The sequence below is a fragment of the Populus nigra genome, chromosome 7 (assembly GCF_951802175.1).
Source record: "Populus nigra chromosome 7, ddPopNigr1.1, whole genome shotgun sequence".
Lineage (NCBI taxonomy): Eukaryota > Viridiplantae > Streptophyta > Magnoliopsida > Malpighiales > Salicaceae > Populus > Populus nigra.
The window spans coordinates 650,156-667,771 of record NC_084858.1 but is presented as its reverse complement, the minus strand read 5'-3'; the positions used below and the strand labels follow the sequence as shown (position 1 = coordinate 667,771).

At 31.9% G+C, this 17,616-nt stretch overlaps 2 protein-coding genes across 4 annotated transcripts; both read right to left on the bottom strand.

The window, feature by feature from the left end:
- Positions 1 to 6,864: 6,864 nt before the first annotated feature.
- On the bottom strand, positions 6,865 to 11,665 carry LOC133699888 (pentatricopeptide repeat-containing protein At1g71210, mitochondrial). 3 transcript variants are annotated; one of them, XR_009843334.1, is made up of 3 exons: positions 8,738 to 11,663; positions 7,619 to 7,805; positions 6,865 to 7,158 (listed from the first exon to the last, which is right to left on the bottom strand). XR_009843334.1 is itself a non-coding variant. In XM_062123396.1 (2 exons), the coding sequence occupies exon 1, from the start codon at positions 11,440 to 11,442 to the stop codon at positions 8,761 to 8,763; it is 2,682 nt and encodes an 893-aa protein (XP_061979380.1). In that variant the 5' UTR covers positions 11,443 to 11,665; the 3' UTR covers positions 7,160 to 7,894; positions 8,738 to 8,760. The 3 variants fall into 3 exon arrangements, 2 of the variants coding, with proteins under 2 accessions (XP_061979380.1, XP_061979379.1); XM_062123396.1 differs by lacking the exon at positions 6,865 to 7,158 and having other exon boundaries at positions 7,160 to 7,894; positions 8,738 to 11,665; XM_062123395.1 differs by lacking the exon at positions 6,865 to 7,158 and having other exon boundaries at positions 7,160 to 7,805.
- Positions 11,666 to 13,148: 1,483 nt separating this feature from the next.
- Positions 13,149 to 17,252, bottom strand: LOC133699621 (uncharacterized). Its single transcript, XM_062122942.1, has 8 exons — positions 17,001 to 17,252; positions 16,192 to 16,260; positions 15,396 to 15,503; positions 15,121 to 15,191; positions 14,936 to 15,011; positions 14,357 to 14,533; positions 13,806 to 13,934; positions 13,149 to 13,530 (listed from the first exon to the last, which is right to left on the bottom strand). The coding sequence occupies exons 1-8, from the start codon at positions 17,070 to 17,072 to the stop codon at positions 13,369 to 13,371; spliced, it is 864 nt and encodes a 287-aa protein (XP_061978926.1). The 5' UTR covers positions 17,073 to 17,252; the 3' UTR covers positions 13,149 to 13,368.
- Between the last annotated feature and the right edge of the window lie 364 nt (positions 17,253 to 17,616).

The following is a 17,616-nucleotide window of genomic DNA, read 5'->3' as shown; positions in this document are numbered from 1 at the left end:
TATCATTATTTGAAAAACAATTGTTAATATTACCATAAAATATGCTAATATTATTTGAAAATAATGGCATAATTAAATAATTATCTAAACATCATTTGAATAAATTTATTTTAAGAAAAATCTAATCATAAAAAAGCACTATGGTTTTGTGATAGGTCTCGATTTATAGATTTTTCACTTTTTTATGTCACAAGAGTTGGCTTTTCCAATTGCTTGTTTGTGGGGATTGTACCAAAAATCATGCAACTAGGTACGAGAATTTATTAAACAGAAATTAGATAAATATAACATTAGTTGATTTAAACTTATCTAGTTGCGCTATAATTTTTCAACACTATCTTGATAAGTGTTTCGTTGCTCTTGTCCACCATAATTTTTTCTTAATTCATTTCATACATCAACTAGTTTTGAAAATTTATAAAACTAGTAACTCTAATTAAAGATTATTTATTGAACTATAAACTTTTCCCACCAAGCATCTATAATATACATCTATTCATATGCTTTTCAAATTAACTCTATTTAAACAATGATTCTTTAAATGACCACTTCATTATAAAGATAATGGAACTAGCAGCTTTAATATAAATGAACTTGAAAATCAATTTAAGCAAGTTATTTTTATATAATTGTAAAACTTAAAATAACTCAACACAAATAAATAATATCATGACATAAAATATTAATTACATTAATAGGTCATCCTTATATTCTATTATAATTTTATCTGAAATGAGCTCAATTGAAGAAAGGATGCCCTGCTTTGTTGTTCTTATTGGTTGAACCTTGGTCAATAACTTCTATATTATGTGTCTCTTCATAATTATCATCTAAATTCATGTCATGATCATTGACACAATTACTTGGACGTGTTTTTTCTTGAATGCATAATACCTAAAAGAAAACAACATAATAATAATAAATCAAAAGATGACAAATATTTCTAGACATTCATAAAATTAGATTTTATGCTTTGCATATTCGTATAAAAGCATATGTCTATTTCTCAAAGTCAATACTTGCACATGCCAAAGAAAAATAATATGATTTCACTATAATGATAATAAAGAAAAGATACAATAAAAAGAGCAACACTCAAACTTTGAACACAATCAACAAAAAAGCAATACAAAGAATACCTAAATATCAAAAGAGGATTACAAGAATCACAAGATGATATTTTATAAAGAGAGAAACATTTAAAATTCTAAAAGACCAATAATATCCAAAGATATATCATAAAGCTCAAACAACAAAAGAGAACCATACTTTGGCATGACGACTTGCAATTCACAAACACAAAAGGAATATTAAAAGTACTTAAAAACACTTAAAAAATCCTATTACCTAGAAAGATCCATCTCAAAATGAAGACATCATTGCTATGAAACTCCTATATAAAACATATGGTTAACAACCTTAAATATTTTCCTTCAAATTATCTCAAGTTTAAAACAAAAATAACTATTATTGTAAACCCTTGATCCAAAATTATAAACTAATGTTAAATAAAATAATCTTTAATTAAAAAATAATAAATGTAAGAGGAAAAAATTACGATCAGAGATGAAGGCCCATGAGGAATTATCTTAAATATCGGATGAAATAAAATAATAAATTGCAAGACAAAATGTCAACCCATGATAAATCGTGTAAATCCCCAACTGGAAAATAAAAAAAATAAAAATAAAATATAAATTTTGTCTCATTATTGGTGAAAATTCTTGGTTATTTAGCGAAAAACCTCAGATACAATAAAGAATATTTTTTATGCAAAAACATTGACGGTCGATGTGAACCTTATGCATAACAATGTATTTTCCAACAAAAAAAAATTAAGGTAAATTTTATTATGATAATTGATGGAAAATTTTGAGATAGCTATGATAAAATTGAATGCAATAATAAAAGATTTGATGCATGAAAAATACTGATGGAAGGGATTTGATAGAAAAAAACATATAAGGGAATTAAATAAGTGGCAATTTTTAAAATAAGGAAAAAATTTTCCCTCCCCATTAAAGAGAGAAGGTGACGGGATTGAGGAGGAAAAAATTTCCATGAACAAACTTTCTTCTCCTCTATTTTTCTTCATTTCTCAACCTATGTTTTTTGAAAATAGAGGAAAGTGAAATCCCAAGTTTATTATGAAAGAGATGTTTATTGACTAAAAATTAGGTTAATTGGTGTTTAGAAATTAATGAATTGAGAAACAATTGAAAAGATTTGGTGTTCAGAAAGTTTTATTAAATGTTAGTTTTGAGAATTTTTCTGACCATTTCCATTTCCATTTCCTTTTAATTTAGAAAAGAAGAAACATGTGGCCTGATTTATTTATGGTATGTCTTATAACTTGGTGCAGTATTTTGTAACCCCATCAGAACTCGTTCCTAAATAGGCTTGACCTATTTTGTTCCTTTATCCGTGTTAATCTTTTTTATGAGAAGGTGGGTGGACTTTGTATATCTTTCCTTCGTTTTTGCACATTCCTTTTATTTAAGAACTTGTGTGCATTTATGCTTTCTTCTTAGCTGGCTAACATCATTGAACTTCGATGCCTTGTTCAGATACCCAGGAGAAAGATGCTGCAAATGTATAATCTTCTGCATACCATGTCAAGAAATGAAAAGGACTTTGATTCCTATCATCAGCATGGAATACATTGACTGGTTCAGTTATCTTTATCTGTCCTGCAAACAGGCTATTCATTGGGAAAACTGGGGTTGACGCTTCTCTTGTGTGTTCTCAGTATCACAAGGGTAGCAACACAATTTAGTCGGTCAATGATAAAAGATAATGAATTTAAAGGACAAGCCCTTTTTGCTCGTTTCTCAACGTGCAATTTGCAGATTAGGATCTCACAAAATGAAACTTGACTTCTGTCTGAGCATGCTGTGCTTGGATGGGGGATATCTTCTTTGTTTACGCTAGAAAATTTAGATATTAAAGTTTTGTAATATGTTATGTTTGTTTCCGGTGGATTTAGAGTTTCTATGCCGTGTCAATAATTATGATAAAGCTATCCATGCAAAACTCTAAATGTCTAGTTTTGATTGAGTTAGGATTTTGCAAGTACTAGGGAATATAATTTGTAAATTTGGCCAACATAATCACTCTTAGATCTGTTTAGCATGTTGGAGGTCAATAAGACAACCTGATACTTGTAATAACAGAAAAGAACTTAGAGCTAACAAACTTTACCTTGAATTCAAAAGCTGCCCATAATATTAAAAATGATGAGTTCAATAAACCTACTAAGTCAGTTGTAGTACTAACAAAGCCACAATATAAATGGTCAGAGTGGTTCGAAATTGATTTTGAGCTTCATTTCTAGAGTTTTGATCCTTACTTGCTCTTTTTATAGTAGACTTTCTATAATTGCATCACTCGCACTTTATTTTAGATTTTGTTTGTCGAGCCACCATAAGCATATTAAAGTAATATCAAATGATTTATCATCTCTTATGTATAGTGCTCTGCTTTTATATGTTAAAATTTAAATGCTTGGTTGTCTTAGAAATCAAGGACAACCGTTCTTTTCCTCACCTGGTCGAGGTTTGATAACTACTATATAACTCTATGGATTACATGGCATATTGTTTTTCCATTATAATCATCTCTTTATCATTGAAAATCCATGTTGACTCTTATAAATAAAAGTAGATGAAGTTACTAGTTCCTTCAAATATACTAATAACTAGTACAATAAGAGATGAAACTGGAATTTCTTAAATGAGATTTCAATTAACAACATCAAAAGTAAATTAAATTAAGATAATATTTTTAACTACAAAATCAAAGGATATTACTTAATAACAAAATATTCAATAACATTTTATTTAAATTTCTTTATAATTCAACCTTCATTTCTTAAAGATCTAAATCAAGATAGGGTGGAGGAGTCGATTATTTACGTTCACCTATAAACCTTGTAATTAAATAAAAGCTTGCAGACTTATAATTATACAGCAACATACCGAAATCTATATAAATATCAGCATTTGTTTGTTTGAAATGTTCTTCTATAGCCTCACCTTGCTCTTTTAAGTATTTTAGTCTTTTAGTATATGAATGTAATGACTAAGATGGCTCTCCCTCATGATCAATTCAGGACTTGGTTTTTCAAACCATCAAATCAAACAATTTGTTGTAAAATAAAATTGTAAATAAAGATGAAATATAAAAATAAACATAATTAATTATAGAAAGTACTTAATCATAGAATCAAATTTTACAAAGTTAGTATCAATAAAAAAAAAAATTAAAATGCATCACAAACAGTGTAGAACTTCATTTTTTTTTTCGAACCTCATCTCCACTGCAAAATCTAATACCATTTTCTCGGCCATAACCTCAACTTTTAATATGACATCTATTTGCAGAATTTCTGACCTACTATAAGTTTTTCAAGTTTTCTCATTCTAGTGCAGGATAAAAGCTCCTAATGCATATTTGTTAGATACATCAGATAAATCACATGCATTGGCAAACAATAACAAATCATAAAGATCTTTCAGGTTCTAGGGTGAAATGGGTTGTATTTTGTAAATAAGATTGATTAGTCTGTGTTTGTAAGAAATATAATGTACTTTGATGTTTAAGAAAATCAATAACAGACTAATGCATATTTGATAAATAAAGCAGATAAACTAGATGCATTGGTGAACAGTAACAAATCATAAAAATCTTTCAGGTTCTGGGACAAAAGGGACTGTATTTTATAAATAAAACTAATTAGTCTATGTTTGTAAGAAAAATAATGTACTTTGATGTTTTGGTTTTTTTAAAAATCAACAATACTATTTCAAATATATAGAAGTTTATTTTAAAATACCATACAAATCCACCTTGAAAATGTTGAAACTTTTTTCATAGTTATGAAATATAGATGGTAACAAAATTTTTTGATCTATATAACTATTAATACTCTATTTAATCTGGAAAAAAAAAACACAATAGTTGATTATTTTAAAATGAAAAAATAAAACAATAAAACCCAAACACAAAATAAACTTAAAACCTCACTTGACTAGCTGTAAATTCATGAGATTTATACTTACTTACTTTTGATAAAATGTCTAAGATATAATATAGGTTGTTTAAAACATAAAACTATTTTTTTAAATAATATGTTTATGGTTTTTTTTTTTCTAAAAATGAAAGATTTTTGTGGAGAGAAAAACGAACTATAAGAAGAAAAACGAACAAAGAAGAGGAAACAAGTAAAGAAAAAAATTGGTCTCTCTTAGTACAAATCATATTAGTTCACTGCCGATCAAGTGAGTTTTTTAGTTTATTTTGTATTCAGGTGTGTTTTATCGTTTTATTTTTTCATTTTAAAATAATTAACTATTGTGTTTTTTTATAAATTAAACAAGTAATTAATAGTTATATAGATAAAAGTTTTTTGATACCACCTATATTTCACAATTATGAAAAGAGTTATTATATTTTCAAAGTAAATTTGTATGGTATTATAAAACAAACTCCTACAAATTTAAAAGAGTATGTTGTTGATTTTCTTAAAAACCAAAATATCAAAGTAAATTATCTTTCTTACAAACACAGACTAATCAACCATATTTACAAATTACAGCCCCCTTCGCCCATAACCTAAAAGATCCTTATGATTTGTTATTGTCTACTAATGCATCTGGTTTATCTACTATATCTACCAAATATATATAAGGATTTTTTATATAGATTTTTGAACATTGCTGCATAATTACAGGTCTGCAAGCTCTTATTTAGTTATGAAGTTTATAGGTAAACATAAAGAATCGACTCCTCCACCCTATCATGATTTAGATCTTCAAGAGATGAAGATGAAAATTATGAAGAAATTCAAATAGAATGTTATTGAATATTTTGTAATTAAGTTATATCCTTTGATTTTGTAGTTAAGAATATTATCTTAACTTAGTTTACTTTTGATGTTGTTAATTGAAATTGAAATATCATTGAAGAAATTCTAGTTCCATTTCTTAGTGTACTTATCATAGTTACTAGTATCTTTAAAGGGACTAGCGAACTCATTTACTTTTATTTAAATGAACAGCCAACATAAATTTCTAATGATAAATGATAAAGAGAAGATTATAATAGGAAAACAATATGTCATGTAATCCATAGAATTATACAATGGTTATCAAGCCTCGACTAGATGAGGAAAAGAATGGTTGTCCTTGATTTCTAAGACAACCAAACATTCAAATTTTAACATATAAAAGCAGAGTACTATAAGTAAGAGGTGGTAAATCATTTGACATTACTTTAATGTACTCATGATGGCTCGACAAACAAAATCTAAAATAAAGTGTGAGTAATGCAATTACATAAAGTCTACTATAAAATGAGTAAATAGGAGCCAAAACTCTAGAAATGAAACTTAAAATCAATTTGTAATCACTTTGATCATTCATATTGTAGCCTTACTAGTTCTACAACTGACTTAGTAGATTTATTGAACTCATTATTTTCAATATCATGGGTAGCTTTCAAATTCAAGATTCAAGGTAAAGATTGCTAGCCCTGAGTTCCTTTCTGTTATTACAAGTGTTAGGTTGTTTTATTGGCCTCCAACATCCTAAGCAAATCCAAGAGTGATTATACCAACCAAACTTACAAATTATTTTTCTTATTACTCATTAAATCCTAACTCAATCAAAACTAGACATTTTAAGTTATGTATGGATAACTTCATCACAATTATTGACATAAAAACTCTAAATCTGCTAAAAGCAAACAAAACATGTTACAAAACTTTAATATCTAAATTTGGTTGTCATAAAGTTTCTTCAGTAGATAGAACAAAATCACAAATATGCATGCACAATGTACTTTCAACTTTCAAGAAACTGGAGATGTTAAACCATCAAGATTATCAAATTTCCTTTGCAGTTCTAGCATAAACAGAGAAGATATCCCCATTTCCATTCCCGTCCAAGCACAGCATGCTTAAACAGAAATCAATTTTCATTCTATGAGATCCTAATCTGCAAATTGCATGTTGAGAAACGAAATGAAATGATTTACAGTAAAAACCAATCTCTTTTAGTTTTTTTTTTTTTTTTGTTAATAATTAATAATACATGTATTCAATGTCCTAAAACGAGGCTCCATATAACTAGTGGTAAAGATAATCAACACCAAACGAACCTGAGAGAAGATTTTAGACTGAAATTAATGCCAGAACAGGGAAATCTGATAAGGGTAAGATCCATTACATTACAACAATTCATGGATACTCCTTTGAAAGATAAAAAAGAAAAAAGAAAAAGAAAAGGAATTTGCTATTCCTCCGGGAAAAAACCTCTTCTAATAATTATGAACCTAATCTCAATGCATTCAGTACTTTTGTGTTTACAAGCCAAAGTTTTAACACAGTCACTAAATTCTAGCTTCAATACAAAGTGAAGCATTTTCGTCTTATTTTTTTAGCCCATTTAAAAAAATACATGATGAAGAAATCAAAAGAATTAATTCAATTAACCCCATATTTTATTGATATATTATCATATAAATATATTTTGATTTTCAATATTCCTATCTATGCTTGTGCTGTTGATTAAATGGCACCCAATTAACCTTCCATTTCACTTATAAAATTAAACGTCACCTGTTTAATCATTCAATCATGCAGTCTTCGCAGCCATTCCTTGGTATTATATTATCAGCAAGGCATCTTGTTGCAGAAGAAGAACAGAAGAAGTCCATTTTGGACCTCTGCCAAATTGTCACTGTTTGTTGCTTTGTAAAGGACTCAACTCTGCTGCGTTAACTGAGGACCATACCAGTTCAGGTATCTGAGAAAAAAAAAAAAAAAAGCTTTTTGACTAGGAGAGACATTTGCTCAATCAAATGCTGCCTTTGAAAGCTTAGGATACACATTTCCCTGGTAAGACAGCATAAAACGAGCAACACACAGTTGTGAAGAAAGTTTATACATACATACATACATGCATATATATATATATATATATATATATATATGATTTACCATCCAGAATTGCAGGTGCAAATATATATTACTTGTTGTAAGGAATTATATATGTCGAGCATGAAAACAAGATACTATATATTGAATGTGTAATTTAGCATCCCTTCAACTTGACTGCCAGTCATTGCCATCTATCCCATCTGTGTATAGTGGAATTCTACTAGTTCAGAAAATAAAATCTATTTGGATCAGAAACAGTTGCAACCTCCATTCTAATTCAAAACTAGTATACTTTTACGTTCACTTCGATGCACACGAGACTCGTCTAGGGTGATAGCAAAACTACCAGGTTTAAAATAATGTATAAATCAACCCCTTTGGATGGTTAGCAGTTACTATACAAACACCAGAAAAGCCCCCAAATCAGCCCCTTCTACCTTACGCAAAAAAGAAAAAAGAAGGAAAAAAAAACCCATGTTCTCTCGATATTTTAAAACCTTGCCCACTCATTTTGATTACCGAACAATCTAACTTCGAGACAGTCCTATATCATTCTTTATCTAAGGCCATGATGAATGGTAACAATAATAAAATTGCATTATTTCTTTTCTTGTAATTGATTTCCAAAACCATGAGACATAAAAAGAGAAGGGAATGATAACAATTTTTAATAATAATCATAATTTACATGAGGTTAATGAGATATTCCATGTAATTAATCAATTTCAGGCATCTTATTTTCATCTGGAAATTTTTTTGTAGAACTCTGTGAATGGTTAAGCAAAAAGTAGCAATTACCGGGGAAAGAGTTGTAGGGTACTTTAAGTTGGATCAAACCCCTTCCTCGACATCTCATCCACCCACAGCCTACCCTGAACTTGTCTTCCATGCTTAAAATGGCCATGTGCCATGATGTCAAAAGTCCATCGATTAGGTTCAAATCCTTTGTCACGTAGTCTATTGAAGTACTTCTGAGCACGGTCCAAATCCCTCATGCATAGCATCCTCAACAACATGTTGCAAGTGTAGATGTCTGGGGGGAAGCACTGTTCAATCAGTCCTTCCAAGTATTCGAGGCTCACTTCAAGATGACCAGAAAATGCACTAATTAGGAGTCCAAGGTTTGAAAGATCAGAAGATGTATCATTCTGCACATCTCTTGATCGAACCCAAGACTCATATAGCTCATTACTCTTCAGGGAATGCAACAGAAGTACATTACCAATAAGGGATGTAAGCTTACGCTGGCATTTCTTCAAGTCATTAATAATTTTTACCACCATATCATAGTTTTTGGTAGAACAAAGCAACCTTACAACAGCCTCGTAGCATTCCATGCTTGGAACCAATTCCTTACTCCGCATTGCCTTCAGAAAATCCAGAGCAAGCTCGGTTCTTTTGACTTCACAGAGCCCAACAACCATGGCACGGTACAGCTTTTCATCCATCTTGCTATCATGCGTTGCTTTAAGGAAATTTAGAGCATCAGAAATTCTTCCATTCCTCAGAAAAGCCTTCAAGATAAAAACATGTGAGCCAATGTTGGGCTCGATTCCATTTCTCTGCATCGTCTCAAATACTTCTCTGGCTAGTTCAGGTTTCTTGCTACGCCCAGCTTCATCAATGAAGAAGTTATAAACCTTAGTGTTGAATTTGTGACGGTACAATTGCATCTCCAGCAATTTAAAGAAATGCATTTCTGGATTTTCCATATCACATAGACAGCGAAAGACAGCTCTGAACATTTTCCGAGTTGGCTGGTGACCCTTATCCTGCATTTCAATAAGAAGCCTAGAAGCAACATGTCCCCTATTGGACTTGCTAAAACCATGAATCAACTGCCTGTAAGTAGCTACTGTAGCAACTCTATTCCTTCTGTTAAATTCCCCATGCATCACATAACCATCTTCAAACCTCCCAGCCCTGCACAATGCTGATATGACTCTTTCGTATGTGGAATCACTGAGCCTAAAATTCTTTGATAGAGCAAGAAGAACCAATTCCATCACCATGTCAAGCTTCCCTTGTCTACACAAAGCATCAGCAAGTATAGAAAATGCTCTTGTACCAGGGAAATAACCTTGTTTAATAGAATTCTTCAGTAGAGAATAAGCTTCACCAGAGGACCCTTCTCCACATAGAGAATTGATAAGATAATTATACGCCATGGTATTAGGCGAGAATCCAAACTCCAACTTCGACTTGTACAACTTATGTGCAACCTCTACCATTCCAACTTTGCAAAAGAAACACAATGCAGCGTTCATGGTGACGGTGTTAGCAGATATCTGATTCTCCTTCATCTCAATCAGCAAATCACAAGCATCCTCAAGACGGTTATCCTTCAAAAGCCTGAAAAGCAATGAATTACACCAAAAAATGTCTGGAACATACCCTTCTAAGGACTTCTTGCTCTTCATGAACTTGAAAGCTGCATCGATCTCTCCAGCATGGACAAGGTTCTTCAACCAAATCCCATAAGCAGACTCCATTGGCACCAACTCCAACTTGCTAATTTCCTCAATCAACTCCCCGGCCTTGACAAACAAACCATTTTGACAAAACCCATCAACAAGAACACTCAAAGCATGTGCATATCCAAATATTTCACCTCTTCTACACTTGTCAACCTTACCCTCATTGACCAGCCCACGAAAATACGCCTCCGCCTCATCCAACAATTTCTGCTTACATAAATACTTCATCTTCAAAACCCGGGTCACCACACCCTCAAAACCCCTCAACGAAATCTGCTTAAAGATAGCCTCAAAACCTTCAAAAAAAAACCCTTCAATCAAAGAATTGAGAAGCACATGATAAGAGAAAGTATCCAAATCAAGACCTTGAAAGCGCATTCTACCAAGCATTTGGAGTGCAACATCAGGCTTGCCCGCAACAGCATAACCCATAACCAAAACGGTCTGGAATCTCATATTATGATGAACATAAACATCTCCTGTCCCCTTACAAACCTCTAAGAAATCAAGCATCACACTCATCCCTTTCGATTCTGTCAAGATCTTAAAAAAAGCATGAAAAGTAACACGAGTATGAAAGAAACCGCCTTTATGACCAGCCCAATCAAAGAATTTAACACAAGAATAAATCTCGTTTCTATTTTTACCATAAGCAAGCACATCCAACACAAATGACTCATTCAAAGGAAGACGCAATTGCGAAAGAGCAAGCCCAAGAGCTTCTTTGTCTTCACCATGTTTCTGAATTGTGATAAAAATTCGATTCAACAACTCGTTGTTTCCTTTCTTGAACCATTCTTTGAAGGATGTGGCTATGTCCTTTGCACTTGTGACTCTATCACGAGTGCCTCCTCCTCTTGCTGCTGCTGCAGCAGCAGCTACAGCTGTTGAGTAATCATAGTAAAAGCAACAGTACAGGGATGGGGATGTGGTGGAGATAAGAGGGTAGTTGTTCTTTAAGTTGAAGAGAAAAAGGGAAGAGAGGAAAACCCTTGAAGATTTTGCTACTTGTTTGGGTGCTAGCATTTCTTTTTGGATTTGGCCTTCTCCTTCCTTTTCTTCCTTCCTCCACAACACAACTCTTCCCAACTTCAAGTCTTCGACCTGTTCGGTTTCGTTTATTAGTGAGCAAACCTCAAAACATACCCCCGAACTATTTTCCTAGAATCAATTTTGTCACCAAGTAGGTTTTTTTTGTGTCAATCTTACGCTCAAACTCCGAGACAAGAATACGGGTGGTAAACCGACTCAAACAGTAGGAAATTGTTAAACCCAATCAATCTCGAGTAAAGCTTGAAGGCAAAATATCATGTTTTAGGTTGCGTATAGATATTAGTTTGTTTGGCTTAGATAACCTTAAAATTTTAAAAAATTGCATATATACTAAGTTAATTATATACAAGATAGTTCTAAATTATATCATTTGAATTTGGAGTTCTAATTCAATTCCAGTTATAAATATCTCTTGAATATGTAAAAATAAATCAAAATAAATTAAGGTATGAAAAATTCATATATGTTCGGATTGAGTTTGGATTCTTTTTATAGGTTCATGTTTAGATATGAATAATACAAAACTCGATCCGTGGATATCCATTATCATTCATAATCATGAATTTTTCATTTTTTTTTTTAAATATATCCATGTTTTTATTTAAATGATATATTTTATTTAAAATTCATATCAGCTGATAAAAAAACTTAAACTTAGTATTTAAAAAAAATCTTAATATCACCTAGCTATGTAGGTATTCTCAATATTATCACTATATAATTCTCAATATCGATGTTATCATTAAACTCATAAAGTTTCAATTAAAAAGATTTTTTAATTTTTAAAGCTTTGCATTCATATTTTTAACTAAATTATACTATTTTATATACGGAATGGCATCGTTTTGTAAGGAATTGAATGTTTTTTAATTGATTTTAATAGGAATAATTGAGAAATTAAAATAATTTAGAAGTAAAATTGATATAAAATATAATTTGTTTTTAGTTAGGTGACTCTAGCAGAAATCATGTTTTTTTGGTAAATTACGAACTGGTACTTGTTATCTGGGGCGAGTTTCAATTAGGCTCTTCCTTTTTCTATTTTATATTTTATGACCCAATAAACTTAAAAAGAAAAACAATTTTTATCACTAAAATGATTGGTACGTAAATTGTTCAAAACCCAATCAAATCCAAAGATACAGAAGTCTTTAAGCATTCGAGAATTTCGACACGTCAATTAATATATTGATAAAAATAAGAAATTAACCTAAATTAAAGGGACATTTTTCAACTCTTTTTTTTTAAAATTGAATTTTAATATCCATCAATCATGATATTAGCCTTGTAATTATTGTTAAAAAAAAAGGCAATGTAATGCGTGCATAATGCTTGCAAAAATACTTTACAATTAAAAATATATTAAAATAATATTTTATTTTATATATAATTTTTTAAAATTTTTATATTTACACATTAAAATTAAAAAAAAAACACATCAAATTTAATTCTCACACAAAAAAGCAACTTCAAAAACATTTAAAAAAACAAACCCTAATCTTCCTCCAACAACCACCCGAATCAACTAAGAAAATGTATATGCTTTTCCACTTTTGCTTTCGGCAGCTGACGAGTTGTCAATTTTTATTTTTATTTTTAATTTATACATGATTCTTCTTTCCGTTTTCTGCACCCAATTGAAAAGGTTCTTAAGAACGACAGATACTTGCAAGAGGAAGAAAATGAAAGATCAGACACTCTCCTAATCGGCGAAAAATAAATCCGTAGAAGAGGTTTTCTAAAAGCAAGACCTACACGCACAGATACTAACAAGCTCACCACATCATCGAGACTCTTGGCTACTGGATCAGTTTGTGCAAAAGCCTATAGAGTAAGGTTACAAGGTAGAGGAAAAAAAAAACAATGTAACTGTAGCATCTAATGTTATGTAACTCTAATCTAATCATCGATCTCAACGCTTCCATCCTTGAGATGCAAGTGCTTTTCCCTCTTCTGGAACTCTGTCAAGCCCTTCCCACTTCCAGTCACACCAACCTTGCCATTGGGATCATCAGGAGATTTGAAAATGCTCTCTCTCTTGCGCCCTGAGAAGAAACCAACCTGAAAGAATAAACGAAAAGGGCATCTTATAAGTGCAGATGGTATAGTAGAAAGGCGAATTCTAAAAGTTACTTTTGTGATGTTTAGTCCCCCAGGGAAGAACCTGATGATAAGAATTTAGAATTCAACCTTGAAAATCCAGAGGTTCAATCTCATTGGGAGAGGGAAGTGGGGGTTTAATGGAATGGGGAAGGGGTGCCCTTTTATGTAGCTTGCAGTTTCCCAAGTATCAAATTACTACAAACATGTGCGTTCTCCATTTTGCAAGTATTTACCTTCTTAGTCTTGCCTTTAGTTGTCTGGAACTGCTGCCATGCATTCTGTCGCTTATTCTGTGCGACTTCAAGTTGCTCGAAACGCATCTTTGACTTGAACGAATGTATCTTCTTACGCTTGGCAGCTTTCTGTAGAAAAAACAAAAATTAAATCAAAACGCTTGTGGAGGAGAAGTAATAGCATAGAAAAAACTGAGGTGGAAGAGGAATAAGGGATAGAGAAATGTCATATAAACCATTTTGCTTAGGAAAAAACTATCAATACACCAACCCATGTTACACACGAAAGAGCAAGTTGCAGAAAAGCTAATCCTTGAAGGCTCAAATTAGAGATAGAAAGTATTCACTGGTGGCCCAGACATAGGTAACATTTTGAATCCAGCCAAGCCCGAACCAGGTATCCTCATTCATTTTTAAATGAAACTAACCAATACGGAAAGCAACTAAGGATTTCAGAATGAGAAAAATGAGATTAATCAATGTCATTTTATTGCTACAGACACCAGTAACATGCATGCATTGTAAAAGTAGTGTATGTAAGCACTACTTACCACATCCTCTGAGTCGTCAGGTTCTATCCGAAGCTTTGCTGGTAAAGTTCGTGATTGAAAGTCAACAGAAGCCGCTTGGGCAATCTTTCTTTTGATAGCTTGTTTTGTAGCTTCAGCTACTTTTTCTGCTTCCATTAAGGCATTGAATTCAACTGGCCTTACATTGTCAGGGTCCACCTGGGTTTAGCAACAGTCAGTCATGATCCACAATCCAATTAAGAAATAAAAAACAGAGAGAGATTTGAATGCGTAGGATGAGGCAAGCAAGGCACAAGAATGAGTAAGTAATACATAGCAAAAAGAAAACAATCCATGTAATAGTATGAAATAAGCCCACTGTTATGACAGAATAGTGAGACAGTTGCTTTTGTTCAAAATAACTACCAGAAAATAGTTAAGAAGAAAGAAAAAACAAGTGAATATTCTACAACTTTTCAAGATTTGACAGTGAAGATAGATGCAATATAGCTACAAGCCTAGATCAGAAGGAGATGCATGCACAAAGTTATAGCCATGATGATGATGATGATGATGATGATGAATTTGAAAATTTTGAAAATGGGGCCACAGAAACCATACCTCTTCCCTGTTTCCCCATCCATCAAAGGTTACATAATATCCATTAGGAGTAAGATCCTCAACCGTTGCATCATACCTGACCATTTAACTAATCAAACACAGCAAAGATAAAAGACAAAACAAATGAAAAATACAAAATAAAGCAGAATGATAATTTTTGGAATCTCTTTGAGCTTATCACATACCATTCCCCATCTTCACTCCATACAGCTTGAACTTTTGAACCGATGGGGAACTTCTCATGTTGATCAGCCTCCTGTTTAGGGGAAAAGGAGGCGTTGTGTCAATGCCTCGCATATATCCGTAAGATATCTGTAACCGTGTAATACTTAAATATGGTATTTATATATACTTTTTTTCCTCCATTCTAAAGCACAGCCTCCCTGCATGAAAGCATAGAACAAGCTTCCCAACAAATGCAAAATGAAAGCAAAGAAGTGTAATTTACTGTTCTATTCACCTGAGGTTCAGGGTAACCAGGAGATGCGCTAGCTCCTGTTCCAAGATGTGATCCAGAAATCTCATTCTGCTTTGCAGTTTCAAGGAGTTCTTCTGTCAGAGCAATGACCTGCATCTTGACTATGTTAGCCAAGTCTAATAATATACAAAAGAAATATATAACATCACAATACATAAATGGCTATCTTCATTAAAATTCAAACTTAATATCTCAGTGTGAACATCACAAATCAGGTGACGAAGGGAAGCAGGCTGGCCATCACGACACATAGCACACCTGCAAATGAACCAAGATAGAAGTGATGGGCATCTTGATGAAGTTCTAAGCTTTTAGAAAGATCTCCAATATTTTAACTCCACACAGTTCCAATTTCCGGAGTGTCTGAACTAGAGTTAGCACAAAAACCACCTCACCTTTTTAACACTGAAATGAAAACAAATCTCCTCGAGAACCATTAGCTGCTAATAACTGTTGCTTGGTTTTAGCAACATGTTGATTCCTTCAAGAGAGATGCGGTAAAGACAAAGAAAGAAAGGCAACTGCATCAAAAACCTAGACGCTCAAATAGTAACACCCACCTAGACACCTAAATATGAACACCATCAACTGGTTTGTGACCCACAGTGACAGAGAAAAGGTTGTCCATTTCCTCAAGACAACTATACAAACCGTAACTACAGTACACAACGCAAAATGGGAAGATAAAACCATATAAACATTGTGCAATCATTTCCAAGGAAAACCTGCAAGAAAAGAGAGAACCAACTACAAACAAGCAATCATAAGAAAAGATCACCTCAATAAGCTCCTTCTCCATGTCTACATATTCAGAGTTTCCAGGATCATCAACCAAAAGCTGTCTGACCTGGTCCACAAGCACAAGAGAGGTCATAACATGCAGCAACACATGGAGACAAACCAAGAGAAAAACACTAGTGCTGACTTAGCAGATAATACAGCAAATGTCCAAACAGAAAATTATAATTCTATGATACAGATTACTCGTCTTTTATATTAGATTGTGATGGCAAAAAGTCCACTAAAACACAACACTTCTTGACACTATCAAAACCGTCTAATCACATGATCATAATAAGAAGCGGGCATTTATTAAGGGATATACATGTATATCATCAGAAATTAAGCTATATAACCAATAAAAATCATGAAAAGAAAACCCATCACTTTATCTACAGCAGCGCAAACCCCTGTTATTTTATAACTGTTACATCACATGATTTTGAAATTCATTCCGGCTATCACTTAGGGTAATAATAATCAAAATGAAATCAGACCCATAAAAAGGCATCAAGAGTATAATACTAACCAAGAGAAACCCTTAATTCCATAAAAAAGAAAGAAATAAAAAAAGAGGAAACAAAAACCTTAATTCGATATAAAAATTCATTACAATCCAAGATTAAATGCAAAAAAAAATCCCAAAATTCAATCAAACTTCCAAGAGAATAATAACCTAAAATATGATTTAAACCTCAAAATTACTCTTAACTAACCCCAAATTGACAAATGAAACAAAAAAAACCCTAATTCGAGGAACCCAATTCACAATAATCTCGAAAATAAAGAAACAATAAAAAAAGGTACCTGGTGAAGCTGTTCTTTGTAAGTGGAGAGATTAGAAGCGAGCTCCTCTATGCTTACTTCTTCTCCTTGCATTTTTATTTTCAGTTATTTCAATTTGATTTTATTTCTTATTAGGGTTTCGTTTTTATTATTTTGATTGAGAGAGAGCGAGAGAATATTTTGACTGAGAAAGAAAACACAGGCACTAACCTATAGAGGAGTACTTGACGACTATCGATATATCTTTGCTTTTTTCAGTTGTAAATCCCGCACCGCCTCACGGCCAGGATAAATAATAAAAAAACAAAAAAAAAATAGCTGATACCATTAAAAAAACAATTTCGAGTTAACTCATTAATCACTTAAATTAAATTAATTTTAAATTTATGAAATTTTTTATTAAAATAATATTATTTTAATTTCTAAAAAAATAATTAATTAATTCTTTCAATTTATAACCTTAACTTCACGCAGTGAGAGCATTCAATTGTTTGCATAAAAGCCTCTCTATTTTTTCGCTTTTTATTTTCGGAGGACTAGTTTGCTACTAGAATTAATGCTAAAATTTTATAATACTACGAAAGCTTAATTATAAAATGTTTTTACCCTTTTTATTTTTAATTGAATTCTTGTAATA